Source organism: Anastrepha obliqua, chromosome 1, assembly GCF_027943255.1.
Source record: "Anastrepha obliqua isolate idAnaObli1 chromosome 1, idAnaObli1_1.0, whole genome shotgun sequence".
In the NCBI taxonomy this organism is placed as follows: domain Eukaryota; kingdom Metazoa; phylum Arthropoda; class Insecta; order Diptera; family Tephritidae; genus Anastrepha; species Anastrepha obliqua.
The window spans coordinates 121601397-121618157 of NC_072892.1; the positions used below are offsets into that span (position 1 = coordinate 121601397).

The window sequence follows — 16761 nt, forward strand, 5'->3', positions numbered from 1 at the left end:
GAATGATCATAAGCTTCAAGCTAAGGTTCGCTGGAAATACTGTAAAAAGCATTTAACATTTTTTGTTATACAATTCTTTTATACTCAAGTACGATACCCAAGTAAATAACGGTACTCAGTATACGATACTCAACTAAATAACGGGAGATGACAAAAAATTAGACTTTTTTAAATGCGTTGTAAAATGGATTTGTTTTATTTCTTCACAGACCGTTTGTAATTTAATATAGTGCCAGTGGTGTAGTCCTAAGAAAAATTAATATATAGTTGAAAATGAGGTTTGATGCTTCGGAGTACGGTTAGCCTTGTAGCGTGCCTTTGAATACAAATTCGCTTTTTGAGTTTTCCGCAATTTTTAACTCTTAAGTTGGTTTACTATTGAACTTAAATTTCCAAAGAAATCCTTTATTGGACGGCATTGGGGCAAGTTTTTGGGATTCAACTTTTTTGGTACAAAACTCATTTTTAGATTATCTAAAAAGTTTGAGTATGGGTTGCGGAAAATCGGATCATTGATGGAAACGAAAAAGCAGATGAACTGGCAAGAGGGGGATCTGCCATGAATAACGCTCTTGCAGAATCGGTATTGACAACATTAGGTGCAGTCAAGAATGCAATTTCCATAAACTACCTCCGAATCGCGGATTGTAGATGGAGAGACAAGACGAAATGCCAATAAACCAACCAACTGATTTTTAGCAGCTAAGGGGGCAACGCTTTGTCAGGCCAGAAGCCATAGTAGCCAGTACTTTTGGTTCAAATTTATGCTTGAACTTTGATTTCTGATTGGAAATTCATTTGGAAATGTCATTTAACACTCCGTTGAGCACCCTCTTTAAAACCTTTGGCTGGGCACCCAGGTCTGAACTTTTTTCGTCCTGTTCGAGGATCCCTTTTAAAATGTTATATCCACAAATCGATAGAAAATTAAATGTAGTCGTTAGCGATAATACAAATATGTTAAATTCACGTCCAAAATCGAAAAAGTTTGGCCAGAAAAGTTTGGCCAGACCCTGGTGCTCAACAGAGGGTTAAAGTATAAAAGTAGTATCAGTATAAAATCGAGCATTTCCAGGCACCTGACCAAAATGTATAATTTTTTGTTGAAATTTCAAATCATCCATTGGCGAAGAATAAAATGACACTTTATTCTAAATATTTGGTCGGTGTATTTTGGTGGCATAACGGGCGGCCGCCGTACGAATGATTAGGGCATGACTACCATTCGGAATTCAGAGATAACGTAGGTTCAAATCTCGGTGAAAGACTAAAATGAAGAAAAAGTTGTTTCTAATAGCGGCCACCCCTCGGCAGGCAATGTCAAACCTCTGAGTGTATTTCTGCCATGAAAAAGCCATTGAATCTGTAGGTCCCTCCATTTGTGGAACAACATCAACGGAGGAGGAGCTCGGCCAAACACCCAACAAAGGTGTACGCGCCAATTATATATAACTTTTTCTTCGGCACCTTATTCGAAGTTTTCTTAACGTTTGAATGATATAACTCTGATCGCAATACATTTCTGTAGCGACGTCACGTTGGCTTATGTCACCCATATTGTTAAACTTACTCTTAAGGTTGAATCGGCTCCGTGTAATCATGATCAAGGGAAGCTTTTCACAACAATGCTTTTGCAACAATTTCTTTTCACTCATAAAGTAGATCTTGAAACTCTCTCGCTTTTAAATTGATTAACGACAGCTATTACTTTAAACTTAAAATTTTTTTATAGCAATGCACAATGCGCTCGCTGATGTATAAGTACATACATATGTTGCTTAGACGGCATATTTATCAAAACTGTTGTTTTTTCCTGGAAACAGAAACTATGAAGCGAGTTTAAATATTCGTAGCAACAACAAAAATTAAAACCTGATTTGATGCGTTATCTTCTAAAGTAGTTTGACAAGAGTCTAATTTTTTTGCCATCACCTGTTGTATTGCGGTGAGCTATTTGTTAAATGACGAAATTTTTAAAAGCATTAACACAATCAATTGAATAGATCAAATTCGCTGTCAAAATGACCGCCATCAAAATCAGAGCACTCATACACTGTTGGAAAATATAACAGAAACAAATATTTCTATGTACATTTTGACGTTTTTCTTTTTAATTTTGAAAACTTTGGATACATAATATTATGCCTTAAAACGTTAAAATAATTATTGCAAATTAAGAAAATAATAAAATTGCATCGAGTTTAAGAAACGTACACTGGAAAAAATTAGAAAAAAAATTTTGCCACAAAATTCTGTGTTTTTAAAAAATGCTTACATATGGAGAGTTAATTTAGTATTTCGCAGCACCTCCTACTTGCTTTATGGCTCTTTCATATCTCTGATGCATTGAATTTACTAAATTTGCACATTTAAAAAAACAATTTCTATAATTCAAAATAATAGAGTACCACGACTATTAAATACAAATGGTTCCACATTTCTTCCCTATTGGAGACTTAGAAAGCCCCGATTATGTTTTTCAGTTCTGCCCAAAGATGATCTATTGGGTTTAAGTTAGGAGACCATTCTAAAACATTCCCTTTTTCTTTTTCAAAGGGTTTTCCAATAAGAGGTGTTATTTTGATAAAAGATCAATGGTTTCGTTGCTTGTGTGGCACGTAGCGCCGTCTTGTTGAAAATAAACGTTGTCCAGATCAATATCATCCAATTCCGGCCATAAAAAATCGTTAATCATCTCTCGATAGCGCAATCCATTCACCGTAACTGTTGCTCTAGCTTCATTTTCGAAGCTATGACTCCGCCGGACCATAAACCGCACCAAACAGTCACACGTTGAGGATATAGAGGCTTTTTAACAATAACTCTTGGATTTTCTGAGCCCCGGATCCGACAATTTTGCCTTTTTGACGAAGCCACCGAAGTGGAAATGGGCCTCATAATTCAAGATGATTTTTCGATGGGATTCCGGATCATTTTCATACATTTCAACGACCCAATCAGCAAGGACACGACGTTGCTGATGATCGGCCAGCTTCAGTTCTTGTGTTAACTGGACTTTATAAGCCTTAAGACCCAAATCGTTATACAAAATACGGTGTAATGACGTTTGTGGAATGCCTAATTCCAAAGAACGACGAGGAATGCACAAATCTGGGTTTTCTTCAACACTTTCGGCTACAACAGCAATATTTTCGGCTGTTCTTGAGCGACGTGCACGGTTTTTTTCTTCACAGCACTAACTTGTCCCAGCAGCTCGAATTTTTTTCTCCAATTTCTGTATTGCGGTCCGACAAGGTGCTTCACGATGGCCCAAAAATGTTCGAGTTTTACGAACCGTCTCTGCGAAATTTTCACCATTTTTTATAGTGAATTTTAATAATTCCGATGCGTGTTTTAAGCGTGTATCGTTCCATTTTTATTAATGGCGTAGTTTCTACTTATAAAATATCAAAAAATGACAGTTTCAAAATTGACATCTACCGGAATGGCGGGCTATTCAAAATAAACCTGTTATTGGAGGCAAGCAAGGCAAGCATAACCACATCCAATATTCCCACACAAAGTCCACCGCACACATTTTATCTTTTATCCAAAATATTGGGGCTACTCCTTCCTCAAAAGGGCATCCCCACACCGTTATTGATTTGTCACCGTGGTTTACTGTGTACTTGTGGGTCGTCGAACAACAGATCCAAAACATATCCGTCAGATCCAAACATATTTATTTTTGTTTAAATCGTTCCAATTTCAAAGGTGTCGAAGAGGTGTTTTCTTGCAAGTTGAAGCTTTTTTTTGTTCTGTAAACTCAACAATGGTACGCTTCTGGGTGTTCTTGCTATTACCAACCGGCTTCTACTAACCTGTATGACACTGTCCAACTATTGTTACTTTCAAATTTAAATCAGTTTTAAGCTCGTTTGATGACAAAAAAGCTTGTTTATTTTTTTGATATGCGTTTTTTTTTTCCTTTAATTCGTTATGAATAAAAACTTTTTTCTTTGAACATTTAATTAATATGGTATTGATTACTCATTTTCCCTTGTTTTCTTAAATTTTTCATTAATCTGGCTTTTTCTTCCTGCAATTCTTAGCGTAGCCCATTTTGCTTATTTCATTCAATACTAATTATACTATACTAAAAATGTAGTTTATTAATTTTACCTTTAAGGGCAACGAGCGAAATTTATAACGTTTAAAATTTTGTTGCTATCACCAAATAGTTAGTCCCAATTTACACAGAGAGTCATCTGGAAAGGAGCCGCTGGAAATTCTCTTTTGATGTTTCATTCGCAGTCACACGAACAAAATTGTTTTTGGCAACATTCGTTGCTTTCGACGTTTACTTCTTTAAGTTTGACAAAGAAAGACAAAGCATGTCGCCAGTACGGGGAATCAAAAAACCCACTCTCTTCCCCGTCCGTCCTTCTCACACGAACCAAATGTTTCCCAGTGTAAATCGCGACTTACTGTTTATATTATTTTTTCCAAACACTAATTTGTTTACTCAAGTGCGTAAAGGATGAGGCAAAATAGAAGATGAAATGTAATATAGAACAAAAAACTGTTAACCACCGTTAAAAAAGCATAAATAAAAGAATTTTCATATAAATGACACAATCCGATTCGAAAAACTGAAGTGCTGTTTCTATTATACAGGGTTTTTTAAGCAGTTTTATTAAACCTTTTGGCTTATACAACTAATATTCTTCAAAATAGGACCCTTGAGCGTCAATACACCGCTGGTAGCGGTCCTTCCACTGCAGGAAAAAATTTTTAAACTCATCCGCCGGAATCGCGTTCAATTCGGCTGTCACAGTTTTTTGGATCGCCTCGATGGAGTCGAGCTTCAGCTTTCTTTTCAGGCGCGCGAACAAGAAGAAGTCCGGAGGGGACAGATCTGGGCTGTAGGGAGGGTGGGGAAGCACCGGAACCCCCATTTTGGCCAATGCAGACGTGCAGAGGAAGGCGGTGTGCGCCGGCGCATTGTCGTGATGAAGGGTCCAATTGTTGACGAGGTTGGACCGAACCCGGGCGACGCGGTTTTTCAGCCGAAGGAGCACTTCTTTGTAAAATGCCGCGTTTACAGTGCTTCCTGGAGGTACAAACTCCTTGTGGACGATGCCTCGAGAGTCGAAAAAGATGATCAGCATGGTTTTGACCTTGGATTTCGACATGCGCAAAATCCTAACACACTTTTAAAACAGCTTTCACGCGCGGAGCGATGTTGATTGCACCGCTGTTGCCAGCGAACTAGGACCGGTTTCTAGTGGAAGGTCCAACGATCATTCTCCCCCACCAGCCGATTCGGTTGATCGCTTGGCAGACGTTCCGCGCCTGAACGCTCATTACTTTTCAATCAAACCCGGTATTTTCCTACAGTGTACTCGTATATACGGAACATGACACTGAAACAGTCAAGGCGGAGGTAGCTCTCTTTTAAGTTTTAAATCGACAGCAGAGAATAACTGATATGGTATCTGAAATTACTGACGCTTTTAATCAAAAGTTTTCGGAAATACAAAAGAAAACGATTTTAAATTTTTTGTGACAAAGTCTAATTAATTTTAGTCCAAAAGTGGTATTGGCGGGAAAACAAAAAACCGTTGATTATTCTTCACGATTGTGTTAAGCAAAGCGAATTTCAACAATGAATTTTCGCTGCCACCAATCATAACTTCTGTTTTATTTTGTTTTGTGTATCTTGAAAGCAAAAAACAAATACATATCAAAAAATTGATATCAATAAATGGTGATCGCCGTATCCAAGTGGGTTTGTGTTTGATTGTAGACATGACGCATCTACATACACGTAAATATAGAATAAGTTTTCCCTAATAGCAGTTGTGCTTTGTAAGACAGTGAATTTCTTAAAAAAAAAACAAAAAAAAGACAAGCGGCAAAAAGCTAAAGGGTTCTCTTCTTTTAGGAAAATATACAAAAGTGCACTAAAAATTAGAAGTAAAACCTCGCATACCCAATAAACTATCAGTAGCGTAGGGTCCTTTCTCTCTGTCTAATGCAGAAATACCAAAGAAATTTACGAAAGAAGACAAATCAGCTGATTCTATTTTTGATTTGCTTCTAAATAACTTAAAAATAAGTGTCGCCATGGGGAGAAAAAGGAATTTGAGTGTGCAGTATTCACAGCAGGAATATTTTGGAATGTCGAAATTGGTAAGCACTGCAAGAATCGAATATTATAACTGTGTAACTGTAACGTGTTACCTCAGAATACTAAAAGCACAAAATGTGCAATCATACCCTATGATCAAAAAGTACCGGGAATGTTTAATTTAAACGAACCGCGCACGTGGGAACCCGTCCACATTTTTTTCTTATGTTGGTAGAACTGTAAGACACACTATTTATCCGTTTTGAAGCGTTTGAGATATGCTGTACGTCGCAAACGGCCGGAAATGTGGGAAAATAATTCTTAGATTTTACATGATGATAACGCGCCATCGCACCGAGCCCAAATTGTACCGGATTGTGTGACCAAACACCAAGTAAATACCATCGTGCAAGCACAGTATTCTCCTGGTATGGCCCCGTGCGACTTCTTTTTGTTTCCCCAAGTTGAAGTTACCACTTCGTGGAAGGAGATTTTAGTCGATGAAGGAGATCAAAGAAAATGCGACGAAGGAGCTGAAGGTCATCCCTTCGTCGCCCTACCAAGGGTGTATGGAGGACTGGGCTAAACGTTGGCACATGTGTGTTGCTTCAGACGGGTCATATTTTGAAGGATATAAAATTAATTTTCCTGAAATTTAACTCTGTTTTGTTTTATTTAAACGTTCCCGATACTTTCTGATCATAGGATATGCTCTCGTATCATATGTTTTCCTGTAGCCTAAAATATTTTCGATACAAAATAAACGTTTCCTCACAGCGAACTGTCACTTTACTGTCCCAATTTTTGGTTAACGGCACATTTTTTGGTCTTAACGAAATTATTGTGTCGACGAGCAAAACTTCTTGTTTGTGCTAATTTGCAAGCAGGCAAAGGTTACACTTTTGAACTTAAAAATTTTCGAGTATTTTTTGTCGGCGTACAAATTTTTGGTTAATTTCTCCTGGAATGCAAAAATTGCTAATTGAATTCTGTGAAATTAAAAAAAAACAGAAACCTGGTAAAGCTGCATATAGCATCTAAATGACAATGCTGAGAAATATACACAATTGGCTGAGCATTAATTAGCGTACATATGAATTTTGATGAAACAACTTGAATGGCATTCATGAATGCTCCTATGTAGGCATACATACATTTCCGAAATGGACAGAAGCAGTACACGTAATACAGCCATACACTCAAACGTTAATGTGGCTCAGCTAATCTAGCAAATTACATTCAATTCATTTAATGCGAACTAATTTAATTTTAATAAGAAAAAGAACAATTGGGGCAAACCCTTAACGTTGAGCACAAAAGGTGGCGCGCTCAGTGCCCGCATTGCGCCTGATCTCTCTATCCCTTCTATAGGTTCTTCCACGGAATCACCGGATGATGATGTCTCATGCGACATCGGACCCAATGAAGTAGATTTCTGGAATTGATTATGGCGACGTATCTTCAATTTCAACGATTGATGAGTTTCCAACATTGATGGAAAATCAATACTAGAAACATCACTCAGATCACCCATCGAACTCATCTCATCGAACGATTGACGCTTGCCCAAATGTCCTGCTTTGCGAAGTTTGCGTAAATTTTTCTCCGCCGAGTTGGTAACAATGCGTTCCCAATTAGTCATTGTCGTATAGAGTTGCTGAAAAATTGGCGTCTGTGCGCGAGATGCCAAACTTGCGTCGGAACTGCCGTGTGACTTGTTTAACTCAGGTACCATTAGATATTGGGAGTAGCGTTTTTGCATGCTGCCACTTGGTGAGAAGCGCTCAATACTTGGGTCTTGGAGAGATTTTCAGAAAACCCAACGAAACAATAAGACGATTTCAAAACGGAGTGTGCAACAAAGTAAATATTCCAACCTTCAGGCTTTTTTATGCAATACCTATTATGGCAATTTATAATATGATTCTTATAGTAATTTTCTCTCCCCGCTTGTGCTAACATGAAGGTAGTGAAATCAACTTACAAATAGTTTGTAATTTTTATCCCTATAATGGCGACCAAATACAACTAAAGGCGGACCATTTGGCACTTAGAGGCACTTGTAAAAGTCAACCACGCTGAAGCTAAGTGAAAGCGCGTTGCTTATATGGTATTTACATGAGGCAATTCTTAGTTGATAGTTCGCTTTCAACAAAGATGGCCGCCAGCCCACTTTGATTCATTCAACTTTTCTACGTGCAACCCTAAGTTTCTTTACATTCTTTATTAAGTATGCGTTCATTTACGTTAAATAGAATAGAATAGAATAAAAGTAAAATAGAAACAAAGTTTTTGAGAACCAAGAGCATTAGACCAAGTGTTATTATTTCGCCTTTTTCCTTCAATAGGCTTACTAAATGCCTAATTCCAACTAACGAACTTTTTCACATTAAACTTTCGTTCCAACTAATCGCCTATGAAGTCGCCTCATGTAGGAGGGTCGTTTGAAAAGTCCGTGCAAAAATGAAAGCCACTTAATTGTTTGGGGTTAATATTTCTTATTTTTCGACATAGTCTCCTTTTAGGCTTATACACTGCGTCGTCGAACGCTGTTCTAATTTGTTATACCCTACAGAATAATAGGATTTTTCCCAAGTCTAAAAAATAGCCATTCGCTTCTGCAATCACCTCTTCGTTTGAATAAACCCTTTTTTCCGCCAAGAATTCCTTGCAATTGGGGAACAAATAGTAGTTCGAGGGATCCGAAGAAGTCAATTCTGGAGAATAGGGGGAATGTGAAACGGGCTGGATTCCAATCGGCATTAATTTTGCGACTCCTCGATTCAAACGAATGCCAAACACAAAGAAATACACCGATCTGGCTAAAACTTGGTGTGCGTGCTACCAACTAAACATAACCTCATAATGTCATCTCTCTGACTTTGCATCGACTTTTCAAATATTTTCACTTACTACACGGATCAATTTTTTACTATTTTAGGAAAAAATGCAATACGTTCCAGCGTATTGAGTTGCCAGAGTAACAATAAATCCGAAGTATTTGCTTCGTTGGTGAACTCCGAAGCGATGCCGGCGTATGCATAGCGCAGGTAGAAAGACATTTGGTATGTACAGGCAGGTACAATAAAAAAAATCAACGGTATTTTCAAATTTTAATTGAAGATTCTCAATTTCGTGTGTTTGGAAATATGTGAAGCATTCCAAACTGGCTGAAGCGAAGAAATGCCGCTTATGCTTTTGGGTTTTGGATTCGGGTTGTAAATGTAAAATATAACCGATTCCGGATGTTCCTTTTGCAGGTCGGATGCAAAAGAATGAAGCAATCAATGGCCAGGAAACATAACAATGGAAAGGAGTCGTATTCGTATTGAGGTGAGCCCAACAACCGTGTGATTATTAGGATATCTTTGATTAATACGTACATATATCTGTAAATATCTAAAAAAAAAATGCAATTAAACCAACCAAAAATAAAAATGTCTGCAATGCAAACAGCTCCTTCATCGCCTTAGAAGCGATTCGATAAAATGATTGAAAATATTTGGTGGCCAATAACTCGTTGATAGCAGCTGCTAACTTCCACTTCAATGCGATGAAATCGCTTCACGATAAATATAGGCCTATAAACCAACATTTCATATAAATATACATATATGTACAAGGTGGCGCAAAATTAGTCACCCTATTGGATGATTTAACTCAAGAAATATCTGCAGTTCGGAGTCGGCTTGAAACTGTAGGTCCCTCCATTTGCGGAACAACATCAAGACGCACACCACAAATAGGAGAAGGAGCTCGGCCAAACAACCAAAAAGGGTGTACGTGCCAAGTATGCATACATTGGAAGATTTATAATTTTTACAAAAGGCGTCGTACGTCAATCAAATTTGACACTAGTGACTAGACAGTTGTAGTATACAAACAGGCAAGTAATGGAGCACGTAAAGGTCGAAATAAAGATTTTCATCACACAAAATTCGTTTTTTTTTATTATAGTAAAAAAGTTATTCAAAAGCAAAATTGGATTATTACTTTTGTACCACCTTGTGCATGTGCTTTCCAAACAAAAGAGGTCTAAAGTACTTCGATGTAATATTCTTAAAGGTAAATAACAAAATTACTCCGTACGTTTACAATATCAGAATTTTATAGTATTCGGACTGAGATTGATTCCTGAACATTTTGGAAAAGTGTCGTTTGTAGTTAATGGGAAATGCTTCGAAGCTAATGGAGTATCCCATGAAAACAGAAATTATCAATATAATTTTGTAATAAATATTTTAGTGTACTTAGAGGGAAAGCAAACCATTTTAGCTTAAAGAGAAGAAAATGCTCAGAAGTACGGAATGAAAAAAACCAAATTTCTTGCACGGAAATAGCAACTGCAGATTTACCTTGTTTTGTTTGAGCGAAAAAACTAAGAACCGAGAATTCTGATACTTGATTTTGGCGAATCTTCTGAAATATTTCCCGTGTGTGTGTGGCAGAAGAAAAAATACTATCTATATTTTTCTTTTAAATTAAATATTTTACCTACATTACAGAAACTAAATTTTGAGTTATCAAATTTTGTTTGTAAGGTAGGTAGGTGAAACGGTTGAACTACCAGACCGGCACTCCCTAAGTAGCACTAAAGAGCCGTTTTGATACCGTCATGAGACCTCCTACATGCAGTTATCTACAACCATCCAGAGCTGTTGATGTAACGGAAAGTATTGATGGGGTTTAGGTTGGAGCACTGCCTCAGGCTGTCGAAGAAAGGAGCACGCACTGTCCTTAATCATCTAGCTGTCGATCCCGGACATTAGTGCTCAACACTCTCCTTCTCTGAAAAGTCCCTACAGCTTCTGCAATGGAGGTTAAGTGGTAAACTTAGTTTTCCACGTGTGTGCCGATCGTCCAATGACCGATAAACACACAACGAGTTTGGAAATGGAATGGCAAGGAGTCCAAAGAACTTTCTGAGTTCGGTGTCTATTTTAATGGGGTCAAAGGGTTTTCGAAATAGCACACGAACAAATGGAGCTCCATCTGATCTGCGATTTACTGTGAAATAAGTTGTGCAATTCCCCTTTAACAGCAGTCAGGCAGATGCTGAGGACCGGGTTGGAAGCCTCTGAGACCAATTCAGACGACCCCTTCCTGGCAACTGACCCCTTGTTTAAAACTTGATGCCGAAATGCTGGTATTCTCTATTACTCAATGATGCAGCTCACTTTACTTAAATTTCCAGGACCTCACCAGATTTAGCACATGATATAAATATGTTTTTGTATGGACCCCTCACTTTTAAGATCACTTCTATATTTTACTAACAATTTTTGAGACCAGCAAAATAATAATTTTTTAAATCTTAAAAATATTCATCAAATGTCCTTTAGCTTCCCATACTCATCCGACTCAGCGACCAGTCTTGCTCAGATACTGCAATTCGCTTATTTTACTTTTTAACTGATTTTTTAATTTTTTTTATTTTTGTTTTTCATAAAAGGTATTGTATTTGTAGCAGTAGGATTTAGTAACTTTCTTATACTGCACTGTTCATTGCACTAATTTATTGCACATTCCGTTTCAAAAAGATGATCCTTGTACACTTACCATGTTCGTTGAAATGCTTCTCATAATCGGCCTCCGACCACTGCGTTTCGTGTGATATTTGCGCACTGTCGTTGGCACTGGTGCCCTGCACAGCGCCCATGCTGCTATTTGAACGCAACAGCAAAGCTGAGCAGCGCAAGGAGAGCTCCAGTGCATCCATCCAACATTTACCAGCCGCCTGACTGGGTGCGCGAAATATCAGGTAAGCGGTTGGTAAGGGTTGAACGACTGCGCCTGTAAAACGAAAATAAAAATGTTAATAAATTTTCAGATAGCAAAGTAACAAATAAAGAAAATTTAACGAATATTTGGTTCGAATATTTGGGATTTGAGAGTAGAATCCAATAGTCGATTGTAAAGTGAAAGATATAAAGCAGTAACTAGTAAATATTTAAGCCCTCTCTGTATAGTAAATGAATACTTGAAAATATCAGTAGACGTAACTTAGCCGGTAAAAGTAGGAGTGATTTTTTGGAAGTCCATATATTTTGCGTTTAATGATGTGAAGCTGATTTTTTATCATAGAAACAGAAACGGTTTACTATTCTGCGCTTAGCAATTCGAAACCGAATTTTTATCATTGAAATTGATTTTATTGTTTTTTTTTTCAATATTCGCCATGAAATTCTATACAACTTTCCATGCGCTCCAATCAGCTGGCGTGGCATTTCTTTCACTCCAATTGAGGTGTAGCTCTTCACACGTCGAAAAACGTTGGCAACTTTTTATTATTTTTTTTTTTTTCATACATTTATTTATTTTTTCTTTGTATCTAAAAGCTAGAAAATCGTGGTTGTACGGCATATGTCGGCTTATCAATTCGATGTTTGCAGAAATCAAATAGGCCGTTGCTGCAGCCGATGTGTGAGAAGATCGCATTGGCCGTTTCCACGACTGTCGCTTCTACGTTACCGGAACGATCCGGATTTATATTCGGCCAAATACTCACTTCAGCAGAGTTGGAGATTACTCTAACGGTGCCGTTGCCAGTTGCCAGTTATAGCACCGAAACATGCCACCATTACCTTGAACAGGGCATCAATCCGCGGCAGTCGATTCTACGTTACCGGAATGGGGCGGATTTTTATCCGGTCAAGGACTTATCACTCCAGCACCATACCCCGTACATGTGTGGGGAATATTTATGCTTCTACAACAACAACAACAACAATCTTGAAGTGCGGCGTTAGCGAACAACTTTTGTTGGATTTGGCTCGTCTTGGAAGGCCCATTCAGCAGATTGTTGCTCTATTTCAGATTTAGAGGTATGGCGCGTGATTCGCACCAGAAATTATTTACAGCACTTGATGCATTTTTTTGTATGTTTACACCAGTCAAATTATCCGGGATTCTTGCGAAGCGTCTCATACTATCGCCTAAATTAGCATCTATCGCCTGGTATGTCATATGTTTATCTTATATTATTAGTACAGACATCGGCTCCATGATTTCTTGCAAAATGGTTGTTTGTAGATGACCCTCGTGGGTTCCGGCTATGAACGAACGATGATCTGCAGTAGCAAAGTGTTTGGCTTCCTCACCCAAAGTCAAATTAAGTTGATCGATGCATTGTTTTTAGGTGCATTAACGTCGAAACTTCATGAGAATATTGATTTTCTAAGGTATTGCATCAATTCGCGCACTACCCTTAAACTCTTATTTCAAATATAATACATAATTAATCAAAAACAAGATTTTTTTGTTTAAAAAAATATAAACTTCTGTACGAGGGCTAACATATTTTACTTCTCTTCTTAATGTTATTTTATCTCATTTGCAATAATTTTATATTTTAATTACTGTTCTGACCTATTGTCTCCTTGTCCGGTCCGCGTGGTGCCCATATCGATTGATCCAGTGGATGGAAAAGCTTAAAGCAGAATCCGTCTTTCTTACTCGGCCGCTCGATGACTTGGCATGACGTCAGCACAATTGTACCCACCCAATGACTGCTCTTCAGCTTAGGACTTTTGTAGAGCAACATCATACCTGGCTTTAGTACACACCATAGCTTTGTCCATGACTTCAGCGTGCCGCGTACCTATAAATTAGCAGAGAAGAATGTGTCAATTAGAAACTTAATTAGATAATTTTGTGTACAAGTTGTCTCATTTAAACAAGAATAACAATAAAAACTATAATAGCAGTGTAGCTCATCCAGCTCTGACAGGTGAGAGGCCAAATTACTCCTCTATTTTGTAGCGTTGCCTTATAATTTTTCGCTACAAAAGCAGAGCCTCACAGTTTTACACAGTCCAAGAGTTTAACAAAGTTTTCAAAAACGAATGGTAAAGTCGCCGTCAGTTTGCGAGTTCAGCAAAATGATTTCTTTGCAATCTATAAGGGTAAATGCCAAATTCCATTCACTAATTTTTGCGCAAATATCCAGCACTTCGAAGAATGTCCAAAAAACTTTTACAAGGAGCAACTGGAAAAAATAGAAACAATTGTAGAAAGGATTGGCTGGATTTCTCAGTACCATAATCTAGTTCAAAGATAATAGCGGCAATAGTTGGTTTTCTTCTTTCCTATATTATAATGGACCATCCCGGCTTCCTTACGTTAGGTTAGGTTTTTGTAGCAGTCAGTTTAGAACAGCTTAGACTATGTAGGTGCGTTGTGGTACCACTGTGTACCTGAGTATTTATTTATCACGGAACCATAAATGGTCTTATGAAGCGTAGAATAGATTTTATCCCAACAGCGCGGCTAGTTTCGTAAAAGTCAAAAGGCTATTTTCCTAACAACCTTGCTCTACTCGTAGCTAAGACTGGACAATTACAGTGGCAGTGTTCTACTGTTTCTTCCTCTTCCACGCCTCTACAACGTCTGCAGTATTCATGAGGAAATACTCCTCGCCTAGACAAGTGCCTACCTAACAGCCAATGGCCGGTGGCGCCAACCACGAGATGTTCTCTCTTGAGAGTTTGGCCAATTCTCTTGACCTTTTCTTATCTACATATTTGCGTCTGAATTTGTCTGGTTCTAACACAAGTATTTTCTTCTGTCCATGACCTTTTGGCCTCCTGGAGAATAATCGGTCTATAATTACTTTTTGAAAATACTTTGCCGCTCATTTATTATATTTAAGTATTCTTTAGGAATCCCGAGAAAGCAATCACAATATTTTAATTTCAAGATAACCCTGAAAATTTCCCCCAACACCGGCTATGTATTCGCATAGTCTGTCTACCAATTTATGTGTATTTTATGGATTCGGATACATTTTTTGGCCATTGCTACGAATTACATACATACGCATAACTGTATCTAAAACTATTTAGTAATATTTTGTGTATGTAGGTACGTGTTTACTAATATTGGGAACGTTGCTATTTATCAGCTAATAAAATTCAATTTGCATGGCAACCAATAAAAGAGAAAAAAAAAACTCCTACACAGCAATAAACAAAAAACTAAAAATAAAAAAAAAATATTTACTATAAAAATTAGAGATTGTTGCTGCTGCGGCTCGATTGAAGAATCATAGGGCATGTGTAAGTGGATACAGTATATAAGAAAAATAAGTTTCCACAATATTGACATTGGCTTATGATTTTTAAAATGTTACAAAAGAGAGAGTGCTTTTTGTTAATAAGTAACGCTAGCTATGAAAGCTGATGAACTGGTAAGACAGAGAGCATCCTCCAACGAACACGAAGCGGTGGAAATAGGATGTCTCCAAGGAGTACGCAAAAGGGAGATCTTCTCGCTATTCCAGAAGCAGGCCGTTGACAGATGGAGTAACACAGATACCTGCAAAATAACTAAACATGGCCCAACTTCAACTAATCCAGAACTGATATACTAAGCTGGGAAAATTTAAGCAATTAGCACTGTACCTCCAACAAGGCTATAAGAAAAATGCATAAAAATGTCGATTAAAATGAAATAATTGCATATATTTCGAAAATAAATCCCATACGGCTATTGGGAAAGTCCTTCGGGTGTACAAGAACCATTCACGCCTAAGCCCTATTAAGAAGAGATTCTCACTTAACAACTTCGTTACTACAGTCTACACAGATGGCTCTAAAATGGCTTGTGCTGTTGGAAGAGGTACAGCGTTTTTCAATAGGTGCGCTTCAACTTTTTTCCGATAGGGAGGGCGAACGACGCAATATTTTTTTATTTTTCGCTTGTCATTTGTAAACTTCATTAGTATACATTTCATCATGGAACGCTATACACTTGAGCAACGATTGCAAATCGTGGAAATTTTTTATGAAAATAATCGTTCTGTTGCTGCTACTTTAAGAGCATTACGGCCATCCATACGGCCTTCAGTGATGAAGCTCACTTTTGGCTCAATGGCTTTGTCAACAAGCAAAATATGTGTTACTGGGCAGAAAGCAATCCACACGTGATTCATGAGGTACCGTTGCATCCCGAAAAAATCACTGTTTGGTGCGGTTTACATGCCGGCGGCGTAATTGGCCCATATTTTTTCGTTGACGAGAACGATCGCCACGTTACTGTGAATGGAAATCGATACCGCGACATGATAAACGATTATTTTTGGCCGCAATTGAATGGTATGGACTTAGACGACATGTGGTTTCAACAGGACGGGGCCACAAGCCACACAGCACACGCTACAATTGATTTGTTGAAGAGTAAGTGGTGATGAGCGCATTATTTCCAGAAATGGGCCTGTCGAATGGCCGCCGCGCTCGTGTGATTTGACGCCTCTAGACTATTTTCTTTGGGGTTATGTGAAGTCATTGGTCTACAGTAACAAGCCGGCGACGATTTGTGAGCTCAGAGCCAATATTGAACGCGAAATTGCTGGAATTTCGGCCGATTTATGCAAAAGAGTGGTCGGTAATTGGGTTCAACGATTGGACTTCGTAAAACGTGCACGCGGTGGTCATGCAAAAGAAATCGAATTTCATACTTAAATGTATATGTTCAAACTCGATAATAAAAAAAAATTAGTTAAAAAAGTCAAAACCGTTTGTGTTTTATTTAAAAAAAAAAGTGTAAGCGCTCTTACTGAAAAATGCTTTATATGTTTTCATGGTGCAATATGTTCCAGGCGGAAGTACTGGCAATTGGGAAAGCTTGAAGGCTACTAAACGTAGATTTTTCTTTGAAGGGCAATATCGCTTTTCTTTCGGATAGCCAAG

The 16761-nt window shown here is 38.0% G+C and overlaps 1 protein-coding gene across 5 annotated transcripts in view; it reads right to left on the reverse strand.

The window, feature by feature from the left end:
• The window catches only part of LOC129235918 (oxysterol-binding protein-related protein 8), a 93105-nt gene that overhangs the window by 10913 nt on the left and 65431 nt on the right, over positions 1-16761 (reverse strand). For 3 of the 5 annotated variants that reach the window (XM_054869993.1, XM_054869992.1, XM_054869994.1), the window contains 3 exons: positions 13442-13673; positions 11633-11866; positions 7373-7870 (listed from right to left, as the gene is read on the reverse strand). In XM_054869993.1, the coding sequence (XP_054725968.1) occupies positions 7373-7870; positions 11633-11866; positions 13442-13673 (964 nt within the window). The remainder of the gene's footprint in view (positions 1-7372; positions 7871-11632; positions 11867-13441; positions 13674-16761) is intronic. The other 2 variants (XM_054869996.1, XM_054869995.1) reach the window with 1 other exon arrangement.